A 20,905-nucleotide genomic window follows, 5' to 3' on the forward strand; every position below is an offset into this window, starting at 1 on the left:
GAAGTTGTGGATTATTCAATAACCTCGAAGCTGCACAACGATCCTTTTGGCAACACCAGAGACTTGGCAAAACGACATGGACGCAGATCAAGCCGACCGCCAGAAATTGAGTCGCATTTCCATCCATGAAAAGTTCGGTCCTGGCTGCAGAAGCAAGTATCTTTACGTTTTCGGCTGGGCAGATCCATCGAACAAGAAATGGGTTATATGTTGTCGTGGTCTGATAGTGGAAAAGTTCGAAAAAGGCCACCTTCATCGCATGGGGTTCCTCTCTGTTGAGATTGGAAAACGCCTTGATTGGTTGAGCAAAAAGAGAGTAACGCGTTACAGGGTATTGGTATACTTCATTTGATTCAATTCTTAGAGTGGAAAGCTCTCTTGGTAGACCCCGGATTTGATGCTTTTGTTTTGGCAACTCTTGCTTTCGTACAATGATCAGGGAAGCCATTACCCAAAAAATCAGGATGTATATTTCCCGCTCAAGCCCATTTACTCCTACTCAAGAAGAGCATCAGTCCGACGTCTCGAGCTCCAACGTCCCCCATAGTGCCCCAGACGTTGCTGAAACGACCGCAATTTGTGGAACCACCCACTCAAGATGCTTGCTCGCAACATTTCTCAATGTATCCTGATACCCTCTCATAAGTTCGTCTGCCATCTCATCCTCATCCCGAGGCATAATCGTCAACTTCTTCAACCCCGTGAAAAGACGAATCTCATTCCAACAAAATGCCCTCCTCCCATAAACACTCTCATCAATATCGGTGATCATGTACTTCACCTTCTCCGCATCGTCCGCTCCACAAGGGTCCCCGCCAAGAAAGACATCAAGCAAGTAATCAATCGGTCCACTCTGCAACATCTCCGGCACGGTCATATAAGCATCTCTGTGACTATTCCCAAACCGCAAAGTGTCTTTGGAAAAATCAAAATAAATTCTTCCAGGGTGGAGATATGATCCAAATGCAAGCTGGTAAGATTTCAAAGCTTCAGTCCGGGACTCTCGACATATGTGCAGGACGATGGGAATTGGATCAGGACTTCGCCAGTCGGCGGCTGCCAAAAATCCCTTCCCGGTTGAATAGCATGAGAGGCCCTTGTATTTGATGGACACGGTTCGAGGGCCGGGTGCGATAAAGGACCAGATCTTGAGACGGAGTTCGAGGGGGAGTTCCCGAAAGAGAGTGAAGCCTGGTGGTGAGGATTCCATGATTATTCTTCAATTCAACCGAACATTTAGGTCAGGGGAACTCGGGCCTGATAGGTTTTGAGCTCGATGCATATATTTGTAGGCCGTTCGAGCGGCGTAATGGAGAGAGGATGAAGGCTGCAGCCTCTACAGACAGGGCGGTGACCTAATTTGGTCAGCACGTGATGGCAAATGATCGCCCGCTGAATTTCGTGTTTCACGAACTCCAACGCGTCTTTCTTCCCTTCATCCAACCAACAATTTCTCGAACACTTCTACACCTCGACAGTAGGTTCTCAATTTGTTTTGGATGAATTGCTTCCGCTAACGTCCTGCTGAGCAGGGCTCTTAACGCACTGGCGATCCTCAGAATCAGAAGAGTTTGCCAGACGCGGTTGCCGACCATGTCTGACAATCCCCGAACACTCAACTCCTTTACGCTCTTTCCCAATCTTCCATTCGAGCTTCGCTGCCTCATATGGGAAACGAGTTGCGAATCGCGAACCGTCGAAATAAGTTACGATTCAGACGACGGATTCTTATCAAATGTTAGTCCGCCAACTGCCCTCGAAGTCTGCCAGGAATCCCGCAATCACCTCCTCAACAACTATCCCCTCTGCTTTGGCTCAATATATCACCCTGCGAAGATAAGATTCAACTTTTCCATCGATACCCTCTACATGGACAGTAGTTTGGAAGAGGACATGGCGCATGTGTTCAGCACATTCAGAGACCGGGAGATATCCGGCTTGAAATACCTGGCTCTGGACACGTACTATGGCAATGCTCCCACTGACGATGATTTCGACCCTTTCGAGGGCGTGCAGCGCGCAGTGAAGAGTCTTACTGGACTTCGGGAGATGCTCATTGTCTTCCATGTGGACAACTTGTCACCGCGGATAATTAGCTGCGGAGGAGACCACAACCTGAGTTTGTTCGATAAATTGCCGTCAGATCTCGCAGATTCCAAGTTTGATCTCCCCTCACTGTCGGTTCTATCGCTTAAGGACTTCGAGGATTGGGAATTGCAGGTGCCATTCCGCCCGATTTACGGCTGGAGAAGATGCCCGGACAATGATGATATCATGGCAAGCCCGCGAGCATTTTTTGGAGGCGATTTTGACAGCGACGATGACAGCGATAGGGAGTGGGGTGGCATACCTTTCCCCATTGCACTTGGAATGGGAATGTTCGATCCGGACGACGAGGATAGCGACATGGACGACGGTGAGGACGACGACGAGGAAGAAGACGAAACGACCGATGACGAGATGCCCGATCTAGGGAGTGACTCCGATGATGAGATGCCTGGTCTAGGTAGTGTCTCTGAGAGTGAAGAGGGCAGGTCGGAAGCTGCAAGCCTTGACTGAAAGGTTTCTGAATTGTTACTTGGATTGTAGCTAGCAACACAGAGGGCTATCGACCACAAAGCCTACGTTCGCATCATTTGCCGGCCGGCATCAGGATTATAACTACTATCTATTAGGAAAGGACCTTCTTTGTGATCGTCAAGCAGGTCTTATCGCGTGTTCACGACTAGGTGTCCATTTGAAACTTTTCAAGTTCTTCTGAAGCCTCAGTAGGATGATAAGTATCACGTGAGTTTCTTCAAGCATCCATTTTCTTGTGACACAGTTGTCATGCCGCTTTCATACTCGCTGACAGTCTGTCTACCTCAGCTCCTGTGTTGGCCTATGGAGAATTTATGATTGACTGCGTGGGCCTGCAACCGGACTGCAAGCCCCGTGTCATATTGACGCCCCTCAGGTGATGCGGATTTCGCTTCACTCTGTTTGAGCACGCGATGGGCGTTTGAGGGCTTTGAGGACGAAGAATAGTAATTAACGATTTTCTAACTTGGCGAGCACTGGCCTCCTCGTTGTTTTGCTTAATGGAGAATTTCTGACGCTTTTCTTGGTTTAGGTCTGGTTCAGGAGGAAAATGTTCTTCCTGAGGTTGTAGCAGATGATGACTCTTGATTTCTACGTAGAGTTTTGTGGCCTTGGATTAGTGTTTAGGCAGCCATAATCATTTGGATTTTTGTTTCATTTTAATTTCAATGCTTCTATTTGTGGAAATCGGAACTTGCCGAAACAGGGTCTCCAAGTGAAACCCTTACTCAAGACCGATCCCTGAAGAACGGGACAAGGGCCCAACATCCCGCCTCCCCTTCTCGCCTATCTTCTCGACGACAATCCGTCGGACCTGTTCTGCCTCGTACCGAGATCTCAAAGTGGATTAGCATCTATGAGTTTGTTCTTGGCTTTGGTTTGGGCTTACTTGCGTGTTTACTTGTCTCCATGGATTTGCTGCTCCAACAGGTTCAATTGCTGCTCTAGGCTAAGCACGTGGCCGTTCCCCGAGCAAAGACCTCCCCCACTCAATCTATCCCCAGGACTTGATGTTGAGTAGATGAAACGACCTAACATGCTGAAGGCAGTTTGGTCACTGCACAATAGCATCTTGGATTTGGGCTGCTCTCCCGATTTCGCTGATGCTCCAAGGGTACGTTTGTTGCTGAGGATTGATTGTCAGAATTTGCCACGACCCAGCTTAATGCAAGTGCATACCTTGAAGACTTTCCTAACTTCTTAGACATGGTGCGCTTCAGATGACTTTGAAGATTGTCCTTGAAGTGGTACTCCCTCAAGAAGATCAGCAGTTGGCTTGGTGGCTTTTCGTTTGGTATTTAAGGTCTGAACTTCCTCCCTGTCCGCACGTTTGACGGAAAACGAAAGGGCATTTTGGGAGCTACGCAGTTGCTCACAAGCTCATACCGAAAGACCAGAGCATGTCACGATCCTTCCGGACTGTGATGGAGCGCTCTCGATCATCGTTGCTCGACGGTCCTTCGGCGTTTCTTGCTGACAATCCAAAGACGCGCGGGCTGAACAAATCATCAGTTCGATCCGTGGCCCCATATTTTCTGCGCATCCCACGCTTTCTCGCGGGCTGTTTGAGCCGCAAAGTGCTATTTTGTCGGGGCAACCTCTATTATTCTTTATTGTTCGTGAATCTTGAAATGGCGGTCAGAGCGTTGTTGACAGTGTGAAACGCCACTCACCACGCACTTGTGCCATGGTGAAATGCGAAAATCCAATGGGAGTTGATTGCATCGATTGAGGCTGAATTGCAGCACAAAATTGGGCATTGATAATGCACTCCCAGCACCCTTGATTTTAGCGTCTCAGCCACCTTGATATTCGGCGTGCCGTTGCGACAGTGCTTGGGCTCCAAGAGCCAGGGACAGTTCCTTATCAGCAGCAAAGCATGAAGGCACCTTTGGGCATCAATGACGTTACATTTCAAAGCACTTGCTCTGAACGTGCGGGGTTGCCCTTTGGGGGTGGGGGTGGCTGCGTATTCATGCAAGCCATCGGGGCTGACCCGGAGGCACCCCAGGCCCGCGATCTTTCATCGCAGTTGCTCTGAAGTTCAATTTGCCACATGCGAATCTCCGGTTGGGGCTCAAAATCCCATCTAAATTAATCGCTGTCGTGTTCGGGTCGTCGGGTCAACATGCTGCTAACAGACTTGAGTTAAAACATTTTCTGCAAGGTGCCGTCAGGATTTCGACTCGAGGACAGACTTGGACCAGACAAACCTTCAAGATAAAGGCATTTGTACATATGGATGCATGTATCCGCCACGATCTCGTGGAATTCCCGGAAAGTTTCGTACGTGTGGCTTGCCTTCGGGAGTGGAAACACTCACCTACTTTGTGCACTCGCTAACCAAACATACTTTACAGGAGGACCGTGCCGTTTCAATGTTGACCAAAAACACGCGGCGCATTGAAGCTGGTGACCTTCCTGATGATGTGCAAGTCTTCAACTACAACCCACGCACGGGCGAAGATGGTCAATTTAGACTGTTTAACTACCAACACTCGCCCCGTGGAATTCCCTCAGAAACCCCACGGAGAGGACAAGACGCAGGTGAGCTTAGACATTCTTTTGACAAACTCCCACCTTTTCCATCCTTTCCATCCTTCAAGCACCCCCCGTGGCCAGATGACCCCTTCCCATATACGTACGCATTCAAAAAGGCAATCTGCTGACATCTCGATACCGTAGATTTGATGCTTAAGTTTCAAGGCTTGATATTGGTGGACTCTGATGAAGAGTACGAACCGGACAATTATACATTCTCTCCAAATGCCTCCACGCTGTGGAACAGTACGGAGCAGGCCAATCTTCCAGCAGCATCAAATAGGGTAGCCAGGCATTGCTGCACTGAACCCGAATATGATTGTCAAGCTTCGGGCAGCCGTGGCAGGGAATTACCGAATCCACCTCCAGCCGACGATACCGTACCTGCGTATCCTAAAGCCATTTTGAGCAGTTACGCGCCGTCGCCGTCGCAGAACAAGCGAAACAATGAATATAATGCAAAGGCTCCCAAAGATAATCGAAACACTTTCCAAAGGCTGAAATACAAGATCCTCGATACTGGGCCGGACATGTTGTGCAATGAGCCTCCTCCGATGCTCGTTCCAGCCTCGTCATCGGAGTATCACCAACAATACGACATGCACCTTCAAGGGACTGGTGGGCCGTTGGACGATGGCTCTGACGGGCAGATTATCACCGCGGAGAAGCTCCTAGATGGGGAAAAATCCAACTTACTTGATCCGGCTGAAATTTCTGAGAACAAGCCTACGGAGAAGCCGAATTGTCCAAAGTTTCCGCTATCAGTCGATCGTTCTCGAGCCGCAATGAAATGTCGCCCGGTGGGCCCGGTGTCGATCGATCTTCCAGCAGTCTACACAAACGACGAAAAATCGGCTAATCGCAATTTGGAGCTTGGTAACCTTCAACACGAACAGAAGTATTTGCTTGACCAGGTCATAGACGGAGCACCGTCCGGCTTCGGTTTTGAGAAAGCCAGTAAATCTGAAGAGGAAAAAATCACGGTCAGGCTAGGCGGTCCTGACCTTCAATTGACAACCACCATTCAAGTTTCGACTCCAGTCATCGAACTGCCCTCCGCGAAATTGCAGTCTAAACCCGATACAGCAGCCAGCCTTGGTTCCGATTCCATGGCTCACGCCATTTTTGGCACAGGTTCCTGGATCGAAGAAGATGCTCATAATCTTCTCATCAACCTAGACGTCGAAGGGCTATGTGAAGTCTATGCGATTGGTAATGATTTGGGAAGACTGGAAGACCAATTCGATCCTGGATCGCAAGCGAACTTCAGAGCCTGTCCTGCAAATTCATCTCCAGGCTCAACCGCACAGAAGAATGCAGGTGGAAATTCCTCGGAATCTGGATCGCGTGGAACTCGTCAGTCGCCGCCGAATGGTGGTGGCAGACATCGCAAACATGCCTCAGAGGGGGGCGATGGTGAAGGAGAAGAGGATGACCCGAGTCAATACAAAAAGGCAAAGACGGTCAATGGGACCAACAGGCGATTTGTATGCCCATTTTACGTCCATGACCCCGCATATTTCAAGACGAGCGAAGAGCACGGGCAAAAATATACTCTCTGCGCAGCTGGACAGGGATTTGCAGATATTGCCCGTGTCAAGTAAGTGGACCTCTCTGTGTTCGTTGTAAATGGACACTACTCTAATGCATCTCGTCAGAGAACATCTGAGAAGAACCCATTCCCCAAAGATTTCCTGCCCTAGATGCGGGTTAGCGTTCAAGAAGCAATATGACCTAGAGGTGCATCTAAATCTCAGAAATGAGAAAGGCCCCGAATGCCCCGTCCTCGATCTGCCCGCATCGAGATCCATGACGCCTGATATGGTAGCACAATTGGCAGAGAGAGGGAAACGCGAAACGAATATTTCTGAAGAGGAGAAGTGGTACAAAATCTATCAGATACTGTTCCCGAACGACCTTCCCCCCACCACCGGAGCATGTATGTCCTTCTCCTGTGCTATAATTGTTGTCCAGGATACTCACACATTCCTCTTTTCATCCTAGATCGGCAGGGGTTTGACCAGCCGCCCACACCATCTCAAGAAAAGCATATCCCCATCCATATCTGCGAGAACGACTTGCCTCGCCTATTTGAGCGAAGACTCGATACGCGATTGAGCGATATGATACCCGACCTAGAGTCCAGAGAGCGAATGAAGAATATGATGATCTCCGAACTTGTCCTCTGCATCAAAGAGCTCTCGGTAGAGCCTTCGGAAACGCCGAGCTCTTTCGATGGATCCCAAGTGCTCAGACACAAACCATCCGAGGCATCATCCATAGATTCTGGTTATGGATCGAAATGTGGGATTATCGACTGTACGGGCAATTGCAACGTATGTGAGCAATTGGCCTCTCCTATGTCCCAGCAGTCGCAGGGGTATTTCCAGCATGTCAATTCCCCTCTTTTCGAAGCCCCGGATCAGTATCTCAGCCCGTCCATGTTCGCAAACCCCGAGCCGACTGGACATCTGCAATCGACAGAGAAGATGGACGAGCTACTTGAACACAATTTTCCTGACCCATACTTGGGAAACCCTTACCTTGATGGCTCTGGTACTTGAAGTTGCACAGCACATGCTCTGGCTGGCTCAGAGGATGGGGACATTGACAAAAAATAAAGAGACGGCTGGAGTCACTAGACAGCAGAAATTTATTTCTTTCGCCTTTCGGTGGGCTTCCCGAAGCAGGGAAAGGGCTCTCAGTGACGGAATATGTCGTCTCTGCTTGGTACATACGCTAAAACCGGAATTCAGATTCCATATCCCGTGCAATTTGCCAAGTGGCACGCAGTTCAACAAGGCCCAAAATAATAACACGAGCAAGAAGCCTCCGCTTACTTGAATGTTCACTTAACCGCGGTCCGCAGGAAGCGATTTGATTTTCACATCCCGCAAGAACTTCCGATCTGATGTTTTCTCGTCTTCACTCAGATGAAACAAATTCTTCAAGCTTTGCACGTCAATGACAGAACTTTGTTCGTAACTCCCCAACAGGCGGACAAGGGTATCCAAGTATGAGCACCTCCACGCAGTATGCTGCGCTGCCAATATCTTGAAAATCGCGCTGACTCACATCTCTCCATTCGGAGGAACGATCTCAGCAATCTGTTACTTCAAGCCACAAAGCGTCTCTGTCTCTACCGTTTCCCTCGCAGTCATTACCTATGTGTTCGGTGAGCTCATGGCCTTCATCATTCCCGGGAAAGGAATAATTGGTCGACGGCTAATCCCCACCCATTCAATGTGAAGGGACATCTTGCCATTGTTATCATGGCGAACTCTGCTTCTATATCCGCCGCCGGCATCGAAGGTTTGGCCGTGGAGCGACTATACTATGGCGCTGTCCCTTGATCAATTGCCTTTTCGGACGTGACATAGACCACCCGTCCGTTGACCAAATAGATATTACGTTCCTGAAGAAATCCGTTCCGGAATCTGATTGGCGTGATCTCTTCGCCGCGAGCTGGTGGACTGGGGGTCATATGTGCCAATACAAACAGTAGTTCTTTAAACCGTTTTTCCAACTGCGCATATTTACGGATCCTGGTCATTCGCCATATGCTCTTCTTCCGATCTCATAACTGCTGGTTCCTGGGAGCTTTCGACATTTGATCCATCATCAACACCCTCCTATCCTTCATTTCATTAGCTTCATCCGTCACCCATGAAGGATCTCGGTTAAGTGGCATAGAAGAGCGCTTGGGAAACAGACTTGCTGGTACGCTTGGTAGTGGAGTATACGGAAGTCCGGCAAATACTCGATTAAGCGAGAGAAGATAGGAAAGTTAAGGTCTGACGGTATAACCGCTAGTAGCGCAAGTAGATCTTGATATACTACTATCTTAGCTATATGCCAAGCGCCTTTCTTGCCCTCTCTAAAGAGATACAGAATAGCTACCGCGACGCGCGATACGCGACGTACAGACGTACTATATACGTGATTAATCAAGGGGTCATTACTCTGCGTGATATCACGAAGCGAGAAAAGGTAGCTACGTACCCTTACCTAGAAAGCCTCAAAGTGAACTAGCGGACGGTATTGAAAGGAGAAGGCGTCGACTCCAGCCATACCGTATCACAACCTGCGGTCTAGTTTCCAGCTCAATTCCCTGGTCGGATTCCCGGCCACATATCAGGCCGGCGGAATACCGGTGACTACGCAGTATGGATTTCCTGGCCACCCGAGCTCACCGAGATGGTGGTAGTCCGGCGGGATACCGCTGTGAAACCGGGTCCGGGGAAAGAAAGGAACTTCTTACTTGAAGCCTGAAGCCTTGAACCCTCGGATAAGATCAGTTCGACCAAATATGAACCATCTCTTAAGCTCAACTATTGTGCTCGCGCGCTTATTGCAGTTAGGTGATGGATATTTCTGTGTCAGGACAATCTAGCTTCCACAAGGGCCCCAAAAGCCAATTTGCAATTCCAACACGGCGGAAGTTCTCCCCACTGTCTCCCACCGGACACAGGACTAGCCCATGCGTCTCAGCAATCCGTAAGCAAAAGACGCTGGTGTTAGACCAGTCCATTTCATCCCTTATGTCAAACCAGCAAGACGCGCAGCGGCTGTGCGAGTCCTCTTCTTCTGCGGAATCCGAAGATAAGGGAAAACATGCCGGATATGTCTTTGAGTTGGTGTTCCGGCATGTCACTAAGGCGAGTGGCCCCCGAATCCTCAGTAAACCTCCAACCACTTCCCCAAAAGGATCTTCTGCTCCTAGCACTACATTCGCCTCCACCAGCAACGCCAAGGGGTCCCAATCGAAGCGAGTTTCTCGTGTGAACATTACAGGACCATCTAAGGAGGCCCAGGACCATGAAGGAGCACGATAACTCGTTGAGCGTGATATCCTGGGCAGGCTCGTCTCAACTTGAACATCAACCCGCCAAAGCAAGTCAGTGAGCAACGTCCGCCTCCACAGACCAGCCAGATACTGTTCGGTTGATTCATTTGCAAACTTCCGTGCAAGTCCAGAAATTGCGACTAACTTGTCTCTACTTTGCGACAAATTTCGACGAGAATAATTTGCCACAACATCGTTCCAATTCCGTGTTGACAGTTTCGGATTGATACGAAGGTCGTATTTCGGCGAAATTTCGGGCTGCTGTCCCTGCTCTATTATCGTTGTCTCTTCGCACCGCCAGGCCATCATTCTTGACCCACACATCAACACACGAGGCGAAAGTGCAAGCTCCTGAAGGCACCAAGCACGAGTGTCCACTGCTTCCGGAGACCAGAATGGAATCGCTTCGACGTACTCTGAAACATATACGCCGGATAATATTTGAATTGCTGGCATTGGAGGTCGTTCAAGAAAACACCCTCCATAGCTGTCTCGAGCGCCCGCCGCGCAAATGGTGAGAGAAGAATAAGTATATACTTGACCCATCTTACTTGATTCTGTTTGCCAGTCCTTGGGACAGTCTTGTATAATGCACAAAGAGTCAATCCACAGGTACTCAATCCCAAGGTGCCGCGTTATTTCTATCGCCTCTCGAAAGGTTTTCGGCAGAGCTGAAACTGAAATACTGCTCATTCTCTCCGGAAGTGTTTCTTTAGTTGTAATAGTAGGTTTGGAATTGCCCCAACAATGCGAAAGAGTGGTGTACTTGATGCTATTCAGCTTCAACAACCTTCCTGTTTCAACCAGCCTCGCTTCCTTACACCCGCTTGCGTTCCCAACATATATCAGTCTTTTAGGCCAAAGCCTGGTGAGCTGTTTACTGAGGCCGTGTGGAACTTTTGACTTGGCTGATGGTTCGATTGGAGGACCTGTTGCTGGTTTGGTGGCAAATGAGCTCTTCCGAGTCGCCGCTTTGAGCTTACTTCTCAAATTTTTGATAATTGAGCTTGTTGCAACAAGCGTCGACTGCGTAATAGCGGCAGGGATAGTAACAATAGGTGGCCTGGGGAACTGAGTGTTACTGCAGGCAACATTATGATGCTTCACGCAGTTGTTGAACCAGGTGCTAATCATATCGAAACCCTCCTCTGAATCAGCTTTTGAGAGTATCTTCCTACCCATTATATTTGACTCCGCTTGAATGGTAAGCAGACATTTTGTTGAAATATATTGGAAGATAAATCAAATTAGCAGCTTACCCGACTTAGAATAGAGGGCGACAGAGCCCAGATACCGTGGTAATGACTTGCCCATAGAGCATTCCAGAAAGATTCTACTGAGATCCATATCCGCCCTCAGAAGTACCTGCTGGGGTCGCTCAGATGAACATGATCGATAAAGCCAATCTTGTGAGTGAGCCGATTTCTCTGCTTCTCTTTCAACCGCCTGCCATAGCAGAGTGCACAGTGGGCAGCCTTCATTGGCAGATGTCCTGAGCGTGGCGAGGCTGGGCGCATGACAGTAGGCCAAAAGGTGGAGAGATGATTCAAGTGAATCCACAAGGCGCCGACAACGGCCACATGAACCCGCGACTTCAACCATTCTTGCGTTGAAACGAAGCGTAAGCTTGGATTTATCATCAAGAATTATCGTCCATGATGCGTCAAACTTGTCAACGTCGCTGCCAAGGTGAAGACTAGCGCAGAAGGATTCACGCGGGGAGTCTTGAAACATAGCCACTCGCGAGATTGCACTGTTCCCCCCGGTACGTCAATACGAGCTGTTGATCAATCGGACCTAAGCGAGGAGCCCGTTTGCTTGATCGTCTACTTAAGCGAACTCCGATTCATAAATATGAAGTCGGATACAAGCGAATTTTTAAAATATTGTGGTATTTTCAAAATAATAAATTATTAAAATTCTATTAGTAGGATTTATTAGAAATAGTTTAGTTAATTATATTATTAGATGATCTTAGCTAAAACCTTTTATTATAACTCTAAATAATTTTAATTATAAAATAGTGTTGCATGGCAACTGCGTGCTAGTGGTCACGTGCAGGCTCACGTGACTACATTCCTGTATTTAAGCTTTGGCCACTCATGCCACACCTCTCTTTCCTCTTCATCAATCTATATATTATTATTACAATACAATAACAATGTTTTATTATAACAAATAGTTTCTTTGTTAAATATATAATTATATAAATCTTTTTGTCTTTAATAGATTTTAATCTAAGAAAAATTTATTTAAGTTTCTCGTAAGTATTAATATTTTTATTTAATTAAATTTTGGCTTTTATTCTTTATTAGAAAGTTATATATTGTTTTAAAATTAGGCTTTTTAATTAGCGAATCAGGCTCCTCGCTTAGGTCCAATTGATTAACGGCTCGTATTGATGTACCAGGGGAACAGATAAATATACCAGAACCTATTCTACATTGGCATTATCTGGAACTCAGTTGTACGCCGAGTAGTGGTAGCCGTTCTTGCAGATTAACCAAAAGTTTTACTGATATCAAGAACTGGAATTCTTCAAGACATCACTTCTGGGGGCATTTATTCCCCAAAATTCTGTTTCTGATTATGAAAGGAGTTGCTCTCTTTGCGCTCTCACTTCCCAAGTAAACTCATAAAAAAAACTACTTATCGCCATTGACAACGGCCAACATAAATCCATCAAACATCTCATCCACCTTCGTTTTATGACTAGAAACCGTCGACACAAGCGTAGCAGTAACGCTTTCCTCCCTCCCCACCTTCGTAACCAAACTCTCACTCTCTCCCACATTCTCATGCTCCAACAACTCCCTCACCACATTATCGACATAAATGCACCCATTCAACCTCGTCAACTTGACCGCCCACTGGAAATACTCCCACTGCTCCTCCCAATCTGCATCAATAAACACTAGATCAAACTTCCTTCCCTCCCTTGCCAACTTCGGCAAAACATCTAGTGCGGCACCCAGAATGATTTCCACATCAAGGCCCTTGGTGTTCTCTAGTGCGACAGAGCGGTGCTTGGTGTTAATCTCGATGCTGGTTACTCTGGCGCCGGTGCTGGCGAACCAGATTGTGGAATAACCTCCTAGGGTCCCAATCTCGAGCACGGATTTGGCGCCGATGAGCTGGCATTGAATGGCTAGGTATTGGCCTTGCAGGGCGGATATAGTGATTGGCGGCAGGCCATTCGCAATGGAGTTGGAGAGTGCGTGGTCGAGTTGGGGATTGGGTTTGAGGAGGCTGGATTGCGCCTGTGCGTCGATTTTGCCTGCTTTACGGAGGTGGCCGGTTGCGGGGGAGGCCATTTTGGTGGTGCTGGTGTTGGGAGTGAGGCTGTTGATAATGTTTATAGGAGTGACACCGAGTGTGGGAACGGGCGTTGGCCTTCGGTTAGGGGAGAAAAATCGAGGTACAAAGATAGACTTCCTAGGAATTTGGGAATGATCTGATAAGAAGATCTGATAACCCATGCTCTAAGGGATGGTCAATTTATAATACCAGCCGTGGATGACAGTGAGTGGGCTTATTCCGAAGTACGGAGTTCACAATCTCTAGATATCAATCTTGAACCCTCTAGATTGACGAATACGTTGAATGTGCCGCCTGCGCTGCCCGCGTCGCCCTTTACCGACTACCTCAATGAGCGACTTTCCTGGATTTAAGAATGTTCATTGGCCTCAATGTGTTACCAAACAAGGACAACGACTCGGTCTTCTCCTTAATTCCGCGAAGCGATATGCTCAACCTGTATTTGCTCGGCCGAGAGACCATGGGCAATTCCTAGCGGGGTGGAGTATTTGGGAGTCAGCACGGAGTTTATAACCTAAACACCATCCGTCTTACCGCTAAGTACGGAGTTCGAGTTAAGCGAGCGAATAGGGGTGTTTGTCACGTGCTCCTCAGCAATCGCTTCCAACGCATTTGGAGTGGACTCGATTAGGAAGATATGAAATTGGGAATAACCTCATGGCAAAAGTCGCCTGAAGTAGGGAGACAATGTGGCATGACACGTCAGAACGGTAGTGACACTTGGCAGTATATAATGTACAAATACAATGGGAACAATTCCCCCACGCCACTCCTCAACGCCACAACACCTGCACCCCACCACCTCAAAAATACCCACTTTACACCTTCAACCCAATGCAGGGTTCGAAGCGCAATAATCAAAGTTCCCCGTCTGGAAATTATTCCCCCAATACGGAGGGAACGGAACCGCCTTTCCACTTGCACCCTGCACTGCAAAAGTCGTAACAAAGATATTGAAAAGTAATCGATTTATTGATGGAAAATCGATATATTGGAGTTTGACAATCTGTAGAATGACTAGATACAGGAGAGTAAAGAGTAAAAAAAAAGGAGAGGAAGGAATCTAAAGTACAGTTCTTATATACCCACTAGTAGGTGGCGATTTCCTCTAGTATATTATAAATCAGATGACTCATATATATTAGTGAGCGTTCCCTGAGCTTCCATAGTGAGCTATTCCATAGGCTTCCATAGTAAACCATTATAAATGAGAGTGGCGAAGCTAATATTAGTAGTTGAACCTGGTACTGGAAGGACTAGTAAGCTAGTACCAATTCAACAAAAGACTAACAGTTCCGTTCCTCCACCGATGGCTGCACTCAAAATATAATTATATTTCAAGAACCATTCAGGGTGGCGTCTGCGGACGTAGAACTGCACGTAGAACCCGAGACCGAAGGCGACCATGACGGAGGAGTTGATGCCCACTGAGAGGTAACCGAGATACCAGGAGATAACGGGTGTGACGACGTAGTTGAAGCCGACTTTTGGGAAGGCACGGTGGGCGAAGTAAAAAGGGAGCGGGAGGAAGAAGCCGATGGGGAGGGCGAGAATGATCCATTGGTATTGACGGCCGATGCTGAAGAGGTAGCTTGATAGGCCTCCGAAAGCGATTGCCTTAGAGTTGTTAGTTATCGTGGAGGAAAGGAGCGAAACATGGTTGGAAACGAGTGACTTACGTTTGAGTTGAACGATTGGATAACTTGCCCGGACCAGATGTTGGTTCCTTGGATAGAGAGAAGAATCTCGCGCTGATTGGTTGTAATAGAGCTCATCAGAACGTAGTTGATGATGGCGCCGAACACCGTTCCCATGATTTGGACCATGAAGGTACATCTTGGGCTAAGCTTGCCGTATTGACCAAGCTTCAGATTTTCGACCAAGAACAGAGCTTGAGACTGAGCATTGGCTCCGAAGAGGACAAAGTACATGTTAGCGACTGGCTTGCCAGGATGAAGATAGCCACCGATGAGCTGAACTAGCCCAGTGATGGGCACGCCGAAGCCGATGAGTCCAGTCAGGGCACCGAAGAACAAAGTACTGCCGAATGAGAGAGCGCAGGCAACCAAGAATCCCCACCAGGGTAAGGTGGACTTCAAGTTGTAGATGCAGAACAAAGCGGTGGCCATTGACAGGCCCAAGATGAGGAGGTACCACCAGGATGGGACTTCTTTGTATGCGAGCATTTGTTTGTAATGGGGGTCCAACTCTTCTTTCTCGTCGTCAAGTCTTTCCATTCCGAGGCTTTGAGGACTCTTCTCCCAAAACATCATCTTCGGCCGAAAGTTCTTTGCGGTGGACCATTTTGGGAGCTTGAACGTCTTGCCAACGATGTCGCCGTTCCACAGAAGAATGTGAATGATCGTTGCAGTAATACCGAGATTGGTGGTCAGAAGGAACGATGCGTTAGTTGTAGCAAAGAATGGAAGTCCGATCACGTCAAGTATTGATGGGTCAAGCTCATTGTAGGCATCCAGGATGGCGCTCTGGTTGAAGACGACGAATTGTGTCGCGTTGGAGGCCTGGGAGAAGAGTGCTTGGCTCAAGAATGGAAAGTCCAAAGCGTTCCAGAGGTTGCCGTAGTACATCCAAATGTACATTCCGGTGCACAGGACAAATCCAACAAAGGCGTTCGTGAGGGTGATCAGAGGGGTGAAGAACGCCGATGTACCCACGTATTGCCAATCAAAGCTGAAGGCCAATAACCCGAGCCCCTCGTTTCCACTAGATCCACCAAAGATGTTTGTGAAGACTAAGCTTTCTCGGTTTGCTAGACAGAAGAAGCTCACACCGGTCAAAACTGGCATGACATACTGGGGGAATAGTTCCCAAACAGCGACAACACCAAAGACGATCCAGAAAAAATTGAATTTCTTCCTCATCTCACTCTTATCTCGGTGCAGGGTCTCGATAAGAGAACTTAGGGGTAAAATGCTGGGCCACAACATTTTTGTAGGGTATACCAAACTCTTGCGAAGCACTCCGGCCATGCCGTATCCAAGCAACTGCGACGACAGGAGAAGTAAAATCGCAACAACTGCATTTGGAACAATGTTATAGTATAGCTTCTGCGTGGCCAAAACCTCGGTGGCATATGCTGCTGAGGATGCGGACGAAGACATGATCACAATTGCCAAGTGTTCCTTCGAGTTGAAGCTGTGTGGGTTGAACCATCGACCAATGAGCCCACGTCTCGGGAGACCAAGGGACATTGCGTTGCCAATGACATAGCTGATAACTGTTAAGAAGATAACAGACACAGCTACAGATTGTGGTTTGAACAGGAATATTGTGGCTAAGGCAGATCCAAATCCAGAAAGGCCAAAACCTAGTAGTACAATCAGTAGAACTCTGGCAGGGCTTCAACAATAGCCTTCGGTACCTAGGAAGAGCATTCTGAACGTCCAAGGATTCAATGAAGAATCATCGTCGACGTGAAGTGCCTTCAAGGCAATAGTCTCCATATTCGCAACCAACGGTTCAGCGGCTCTCTCTGAATCCCGAGTCTTGTACCTGACAAGACTTTCAGTTCCCAACATAATCTTCTCCAACGATGTAGTCGCCGCTGACATCTGCAAATCCATGGTCACAGCGCGTGCCGGCTTGCGGCCTGGTCGTGTCCCAGACATTGCTGCTGTAGTGCTGGCCTCCGCAGGCTCATCTGAGGGGTACAAGAGAAAGGCGAGTTCATAAACAACATGAGAGTGCCCAATTCCAAGAAAAGGAATCTTACTTCCGCAGTCCCGTCAAAGATAACGAACCACAGGGGCTCCCATACCAAACCTTAGTAAAGACAGCAAATATTAGAGAGTGCATAACTCGCAAGCTGAACATTAAAAAATCCCGGTGTGAGGTTGGTTGCAGAGTACGGGGCTTAGAACTACTACTCGACCTGGTCAATGATATTGCTGCCAGCTATCAGCAGCCATGCCATTGGAACAGAGGCGAGACTCCCAGGAACCAAGTTAAGCATTTTCTATCTTGGCGAGGGTATTTATCTGGAGATCGTTTAGTGGGGGCAGCAGTGAACGGATCATGTTCTGTGATGGTTGTTGGCTGAAAATTCGTACACGGATGCCAAGCGAATTCCCCCGACTCTTGTGCGACACAGCCAAAACGCGATTAAGAATTTCCACAATGCTATGCATAAGTCGCCTTGTTTCGATATTTTAACGGCAGATAAGGTGCCCAGCCGGCCCTGCTCAAGCCGGTGATATTTGTGTGAGCAGACGGTGAGAGGTCAACTCTGCAATTCAGAGCAAGATAAGGGGGAGTGGAGCCGAACGATACTCTCTGCCGATGGCGTACATTCAGTGGCATTATTGCGAAGGATGGATCTCATGTCCCTCAGTTCTCATGTCCCTCAGAAAAGCGACCAGTGTATTGTCCTGGTAATAGGTGAGCCAATCTGAAGAAGGAACTAACGTGAGGATTCTAGAAAAAATTGAGATCCCGATCTTGGATGAGATTATCTTGGAGGAAAACGAAAATGAACCACGAAGGTCAACATCTCTTCTTTATGTTCTTGATCGCATAAATTCTACGCCGCATTACTCAAAACCGCGCCGCTGGGCGCTGTTTGGTGCAGAGGAATAATTAACGACTCAACTGCCATATGGCGGATGAGAAGGTTGGAGGTACGATGGGAGGTTGATCATAGGCACGTGAAACACACGTGATATGCACCTCCACTCTTTGTGCAGAATGTTTATTGGACACGATGCATATCAGGGAATACATTGATTGCTCTTGCGCTCTCTCCCTGCGTCGAACGATTTCCGACGAAATAAGCACAGTCTCAAGTGACCCGTTTCGTTTCTCGCCCGAGATTTAGGGTTCGACGAGTGTTACGTCTGAGTACTTTTGAATAATCTTAGTCTGATAGTAAGAGATTCGAGGAAATGGGGGCTAGCATCCATGTTTGAGTAGCCGAAGAGAAAGTGCGGAGCTCCCTGTCCTTTCTTTGCGGGTCGTTCGAACAAATTGTGGCAAGCTGCCGCTGTTCTTGCTGCCACTTCTCTGATGTACTGGAATCTTCGACAATAATAAGATCCATATCAGAAAATGTGTGCGCACGACACGGGAAAGCCTCGGCACATTGGATTTGCGAAAAGGCATTTGATTTATAGCGCTGCAGTACTCAAAGTTGTCACGTTGGTTGAGTGGCCCAACCCCCTGAAAGTTAAGCGACAACCCTGAGTTTAGCGAGTTATTGGTCGCTCAGCGACTTTTAGTGGCGGCCGACCCCAAGGAAGATCTGCAAGTTTGACTTCAACAAACTCCTCGTCATCTTAACTCCGTTCCCGAATTATAATCATTCTCACAACTGAATTTTGACACTTTTTGAGAATGGTAGAAAAGTCATACACCTCCGTAGAAAAGAAGGGTTTGTTGTACACAAAATCAAACACCACCACACGGCCCACAAATCCCGTCAGTAGACCTGCAGTTACCACAGTTATTCCCGACCTTCCGAAAAGCAACCTCTGCACGGCATGCAATCACCAACTCGGAGCTCCCCCCCCTATTTCCGATTCTCCGTTCCCGCTCCCTTTTCTCCGCGCACTATAAACATTCCCTCCAACCCCATACCCCCTTAACCTACCAGCGCATTGACCCTCAGAATGACATCCCAAACCAAACCCCTTGTCTGGCTCATAACCGGCTGCTCCGCCGGATTCGGCAAGTCCCTGGCCCTCCTCGTCCTCAAGGCAGGCCACCACGTAATCGCCACCTCCCGAACACCTTCTAAATCCACATCCCTTGTCAAGAAAGTCGAAGCGCTAGGCGGAATATGGCTTCCTCTAGATCTAACCTCCGGCAAAGAAAACATGCAAAAAATCGTGGATGAGGGGACTAAGAAATGGGGGCGCATTGACGTCTTGGTTAACAATGCTGGGATATCGATTTTGGGGGCGTTGGAGGACTTTAGGTGAGTTCGAAAAGTGGATTGGTGGGAAAGAGAGCTGAGTAGGGGCTAATTGAATGGCAGTGAGCAAGAGGCAAAACTGGTTATGGAAACGAATTTCTTTGGTCCAGTAAGATTGATTCAGAGAGTGCTGCCTCAAATGCGAGCCCGCCGAAGTGGTATCATAGTCAATATTTCCAGCGGTGCGGGCGTGGATCCCAGCCCCGCGATGGGAATGTATGGGGCCTCAAAATGGGCACTTGAAGGTGCATCTCAAGGTTTTGCGAAAGAGCTATCGCCGTTTGGAATCAGGGTTTTGATTGTCCAACCGGGTGCTTTTACGACGAACATGATGAATGCGGTGACGATGACGGAGAAAGATGCGAGTGTGAACTACAAGGGCACGGTTGTGGAGAAGATGGTGGATGTTTTTAGGACGAATGGGGAGTTCAAGGCGCCGAATGATGTTGAGAAGGGCTGTCAGGGGATCTTTGAGGTAGTGACGGGAACGGGGAGAGGGGTGGGAAAGGAGGGGTATAGCAGGTTGGTGTTGAGTAGGGATATTGGGCAGAGGACGCTCGAGCAGACGAAGAGGAATACCGATGCTTTGGAGGCATTTAGGGATGTTTGGGAGAATACTGGGCATGATGGTGGGGTTGTGAAGTCGATGGCGGAGATTGAGTCGGAGGCTGCTAGTGCGTGATTTCCGTCAGCGATGAAGAACCATGTGTGATAGACATACAGTCATTGTGAATCTATGTGGACAAGGAAGATTTCTTGAGTAGACCGGGGCAGTGCCTCACAGATTGTCGCCGTATAAGCTTCTACTATTTTCTTCCCTTCAATCGTCCGAATTTCAGAAGAAAGTTTTGTCTACTTCGTAGGCGGGCACCCTCGGTTCCTTCAAGAACGACCCTTCCTCTGCTAGCCAAAACCACTCTTCGCGTAAGTTCATTACTTGCCACTCTTCCTCTTCCTTCCAATCGCCTTCTCGAATCTGCAATGCTGGTACCGTTGACAACTTGGTTTGTACGCAAAGCCGATCGTTCGCCATTTTGATACCATCGAAATATTTCTCTTCTCAGTCATAATACAGAGGGGACCAATCTCCCTGCCGGAAATATGGCTGAGGAACACTCAGTTCTACCCCCCTCCCGTGTGTGGAAAGAGACCAGGAAATAGTTCGAGGAATATGTGGTGCTGCCATAGGTAACGAATGGAAGGAGGAAGTGAATATTCATAATGTTCTCGCCGCCCTTGAACTTCAGAATCACCTCCCGGATGTTTGCGGCGTCCGAAAGTGGGGTTGGGATCATGGGCGTGAGAAGACCCCCTCTCGCAGCTCAGGAGGCAGCTTGTGCAATGGGCAAGCCATCTTACTGCCATTTGAAGCTATGGACTTATTCCTCTGAGCATGCAGCCGGAGGTTAAAGGACGACTTGCGGCCTCGTTTCCGCAGTGTGTCATTAGGTGGCTCGCGGTGTTCGGACATGTTTCAATACATATCACCGAAGCAGTGCGGCATCGAGTGTCTCTGCGCGTTTACGAGACCAATTGGACCGCACTGGGTCTGCATGAACTTTTCTGCTTTTGCTTGATGGTCGGAATTGCAGGTATTTACAATGCAGCAATTAGTTCCCGTCTGAACAGTGTGGGAAATGAATAGAGTAGAGTAGAGTAGTGGCCCCTACTTACATTCTACTTACATTCTA

General features: G+C 48.2%; 8 protein-coding genes across 8 annotated transcripts; 3 read left to right on the plus strand and 5 right to left on the minus strand.

Moving 5' to 3' along the window:
- Positions 1-238: 238 nt before the first annotated feature.
- K444DRAFT_621463 (uncharacterized protein) lies at positions 239-1,307 on the minus strand. Its single transcript, XM_024881915.1, has one exon. The coding sequence runs from the start codon at positions 1,208-1,210 to the stop codon at positions 512-514; it is 699 nt and encodes a 232-aa protein (XP_024729232.1). The 5' UTR covers positions 1,211-1,307; the 3' UTR covers positions 239-511.
- Positions 1,308-1,437: 130 nt separating this feature from the next.
- K444DRAFT_669906 (uncharacterized protein) lies at positions 1,438-2,726 on the plus strand. Its single transcript, XM_024887573.1, has 2 exons — positions 1,438-1,477; positions 1,533-2,726. The coding sequence occupies exon 2, from the start codon at positions 1,594-1,596 to the stop codon at positions 2,557-2,559; it is 966 nt and encodes a 321-aa protein (XP_024729233.1). The 5' UTR covers positions 1,438-1,477; positions 1,533-1,593; the 3' UTR covers positions 2,560-2,726.
- A 1,867-nt stretch (positions 2,727-4,593) lies between these two features.
- Positions 4,594-7,949, plus strand: K444DRAFT_621470 (uncharacterized protein). The gene is made up of 5 exons (XM_024881916.1): positions 4,594-4,866; positions 4,941-5,127; positions 5,266-6,721; positions 6,780-7,060; positions 7,126-7,949. The coding sequence occupies exons 1-5, from the start codon at positions 4,819-4,821 to the stop codon at positions 7,683-7,685; spliced, it is 2,532 nt and encodes an 843-aa protein (XP_024729234.1). The 5' UTR covers positions 4,594-4,818; the 3' UTR covers positions 7,686-7,949.
- A 1,029-nt stretch (positions 7,950-8,978) lies between these two features.
- K444DRAFT_621471 (HET-domain-containing protein) lies at positions 8,979-11,321 on the minus strand. The gene is made up of 3 exons (XM_024881917.1): positions 11,227-11,321; positions 9,124-11,163; positions 8,979-9,052 (listed from the first exon to the last, which is right to left on the minus strand). The coding sequence occupies exons 1-2, from the start codon at positions 11,279-11,281 to the stop codon at positions 9,479-9,481; spliced, it is 1,740 nt and encodes a 579-aa protein (XP_024729235.1). The 5' UTR covers positions 11,282-11,321; the 3' UTR covers positions 8,979-9,052; positions 9,124-9,478.
- Positions 11,322-12,516: 1,195 nt separating this feature from the next.
- On the minus strand, positions 12,517-13,413 carry K444DRAFT_657231 (S-adenosyl-L-methionine-dependent methyltransferase). The gene has a single exon (XM_024886135.1). The coding sequence runs from the start codon at positions 13,279-13,281 to the stop codon at positions 12,613-12,615; it is 669 nt and encodes a 222-aa protein (XP_024729236.1). The 5' UTR covers positions 13,282-13,413; the 3' UTR covers positions 12,517-12,612.
- Positions 13,414-13,907: 494 nt separating this feature from the next.
- K444DRAFT_603184 (oligopeptide transporter) lies at positions 13,908-16,749 on the minus strand (the record flags this gene model as incomplete). Its single annotated transcript, XM_024878761.1, has 4 exons — positions 13,908-14,291; positions 14,573-14,902; positions 14,965-16,613; positions 16,668-16,749. The coding sequence occupies 4 exons, from the start codon at positions 16,747-16,749 to the stop codon at positions 14,112-14,114; spliced, it is 2,241 nt and encodes a 746-aa protein (XP_024729237.1). The 3' UTR covers positions 13,908-14,111.
- Positions 16,750-18,909: 2,160 nt separating this feature from the next.
- Positions 18,910-19,965, plus strand: K444DRAFT_603186 (NAD(P)-binding protein; the record flags this gene model as incomplete). The annotated part of the gene is made up of 2 exons (XM_024878762.1): positions 18,910-19,217; positions 19,278-19,965. The coding sequence occupies 2 exons, from the start codon at positions 18,910-18,912 to the stop codon at positions 19,894-19,896; spliced, it is 927 nt and encodes a 308-aa protein (XP_024729238.1). The 3' UTR covers positions 19,897-19,965.
- An 8-nt stretch (positions 19,966-19,973) lies between these two features.
- Positions 19,974-20,329, minus strand: K444DRAFT_258833 (uncharacterized protein). Its single transcript, XM_024871384.1, has one exon. It carries the CDS (start codon positions 20,245-20,247, stop codon positions 20,050-20,052), a length of 198 nt encoding a protein of 65 aa, XP_024729239.1. The 5' UTR covers positions 20,248-20,329; the 3' UTR covers positions 19,974-20,049.
- Positions 20,330-20,905: the final 576 nt, after the last annotated feature.

Source organism: Hyaloscypha bicolor (genome assembly GCF_002865645.1).
Source record: "Hyaloscypha bicolor E unplaced genomic scaffold K444scaffold_182, whole genome shotgun sequence".
Classification (NCBI taxonomy): Eukaryota; Fungi; Ascomycota; class Leotiomycetes; order Helotiales; family Hyaloscyphaceae; genus Hyaloscypha; species Hyaloscypha bicolor.

Coding starts and splice junctions, on each gene's coding strand:
- K444DRAFT_621463 (XM_024881915.1), bottom strand. CDS start 1,210: ATGGAATCCTCACCACCAGGCTTCACTCTCTTTCGGGAACTCCCCCTC.
- K444DRAFT_669906 (XM_024887573.1), top strand. CDS start 1,594: ATGTCTGACAATCCCCGAACACTCAACTCCTTTACGCTCTTTCCCAAT.
- K444DRAFT_621470 (XM_024881916.1), top strand. CDS start 4,819: ATGGATGCATGTATCCGCCACGATCTCGTGGAATTCCCGGAAAGTTTC. Junction 4,867..4,940: donor TGGAATTCCCGGAAAGTTTC/GTACGTGTGGCT, acceptor CATACTTTACAG/GAGGACCGTGCCGTTTCAAT. Junction 6,722..6,779: donor GCAGATATTGCCCGTGTCAA/GTAAGTGGACCT, acceptor GCATCTCGTCAG/AGAACATCTGAGAAGAACCC.
- K444DRAFT_621471 (XM_024881917.1), bottom strand. CDS start 11,281: ATGGGCAAGTCATTACCACGGTATCTGGGCTCTGTCGCCCTCTATTCT. Junction 11,164..11,226: donor CGCCCTCTATTCTAAGTCGG/GTAAGCTGCTAA, acceptor TTACCATTCAAG/CGGAGTCAAATATAATGGGT.
- K444DRAFT_657231 (XM_024886135.1), bottom strand. CDS start 13,281: ATGGCCTCCCCCGCAACCGGCCACCTCCGTAAAGCAGGCAAAATCGAC.
- K444DRAFT_258833 (XM_024871384.1), bottom strand. CDS start 20,247: ATGGCGAACGATCGGCTTTGCGTACAAACCAAGTTGTCAACGGTACCA.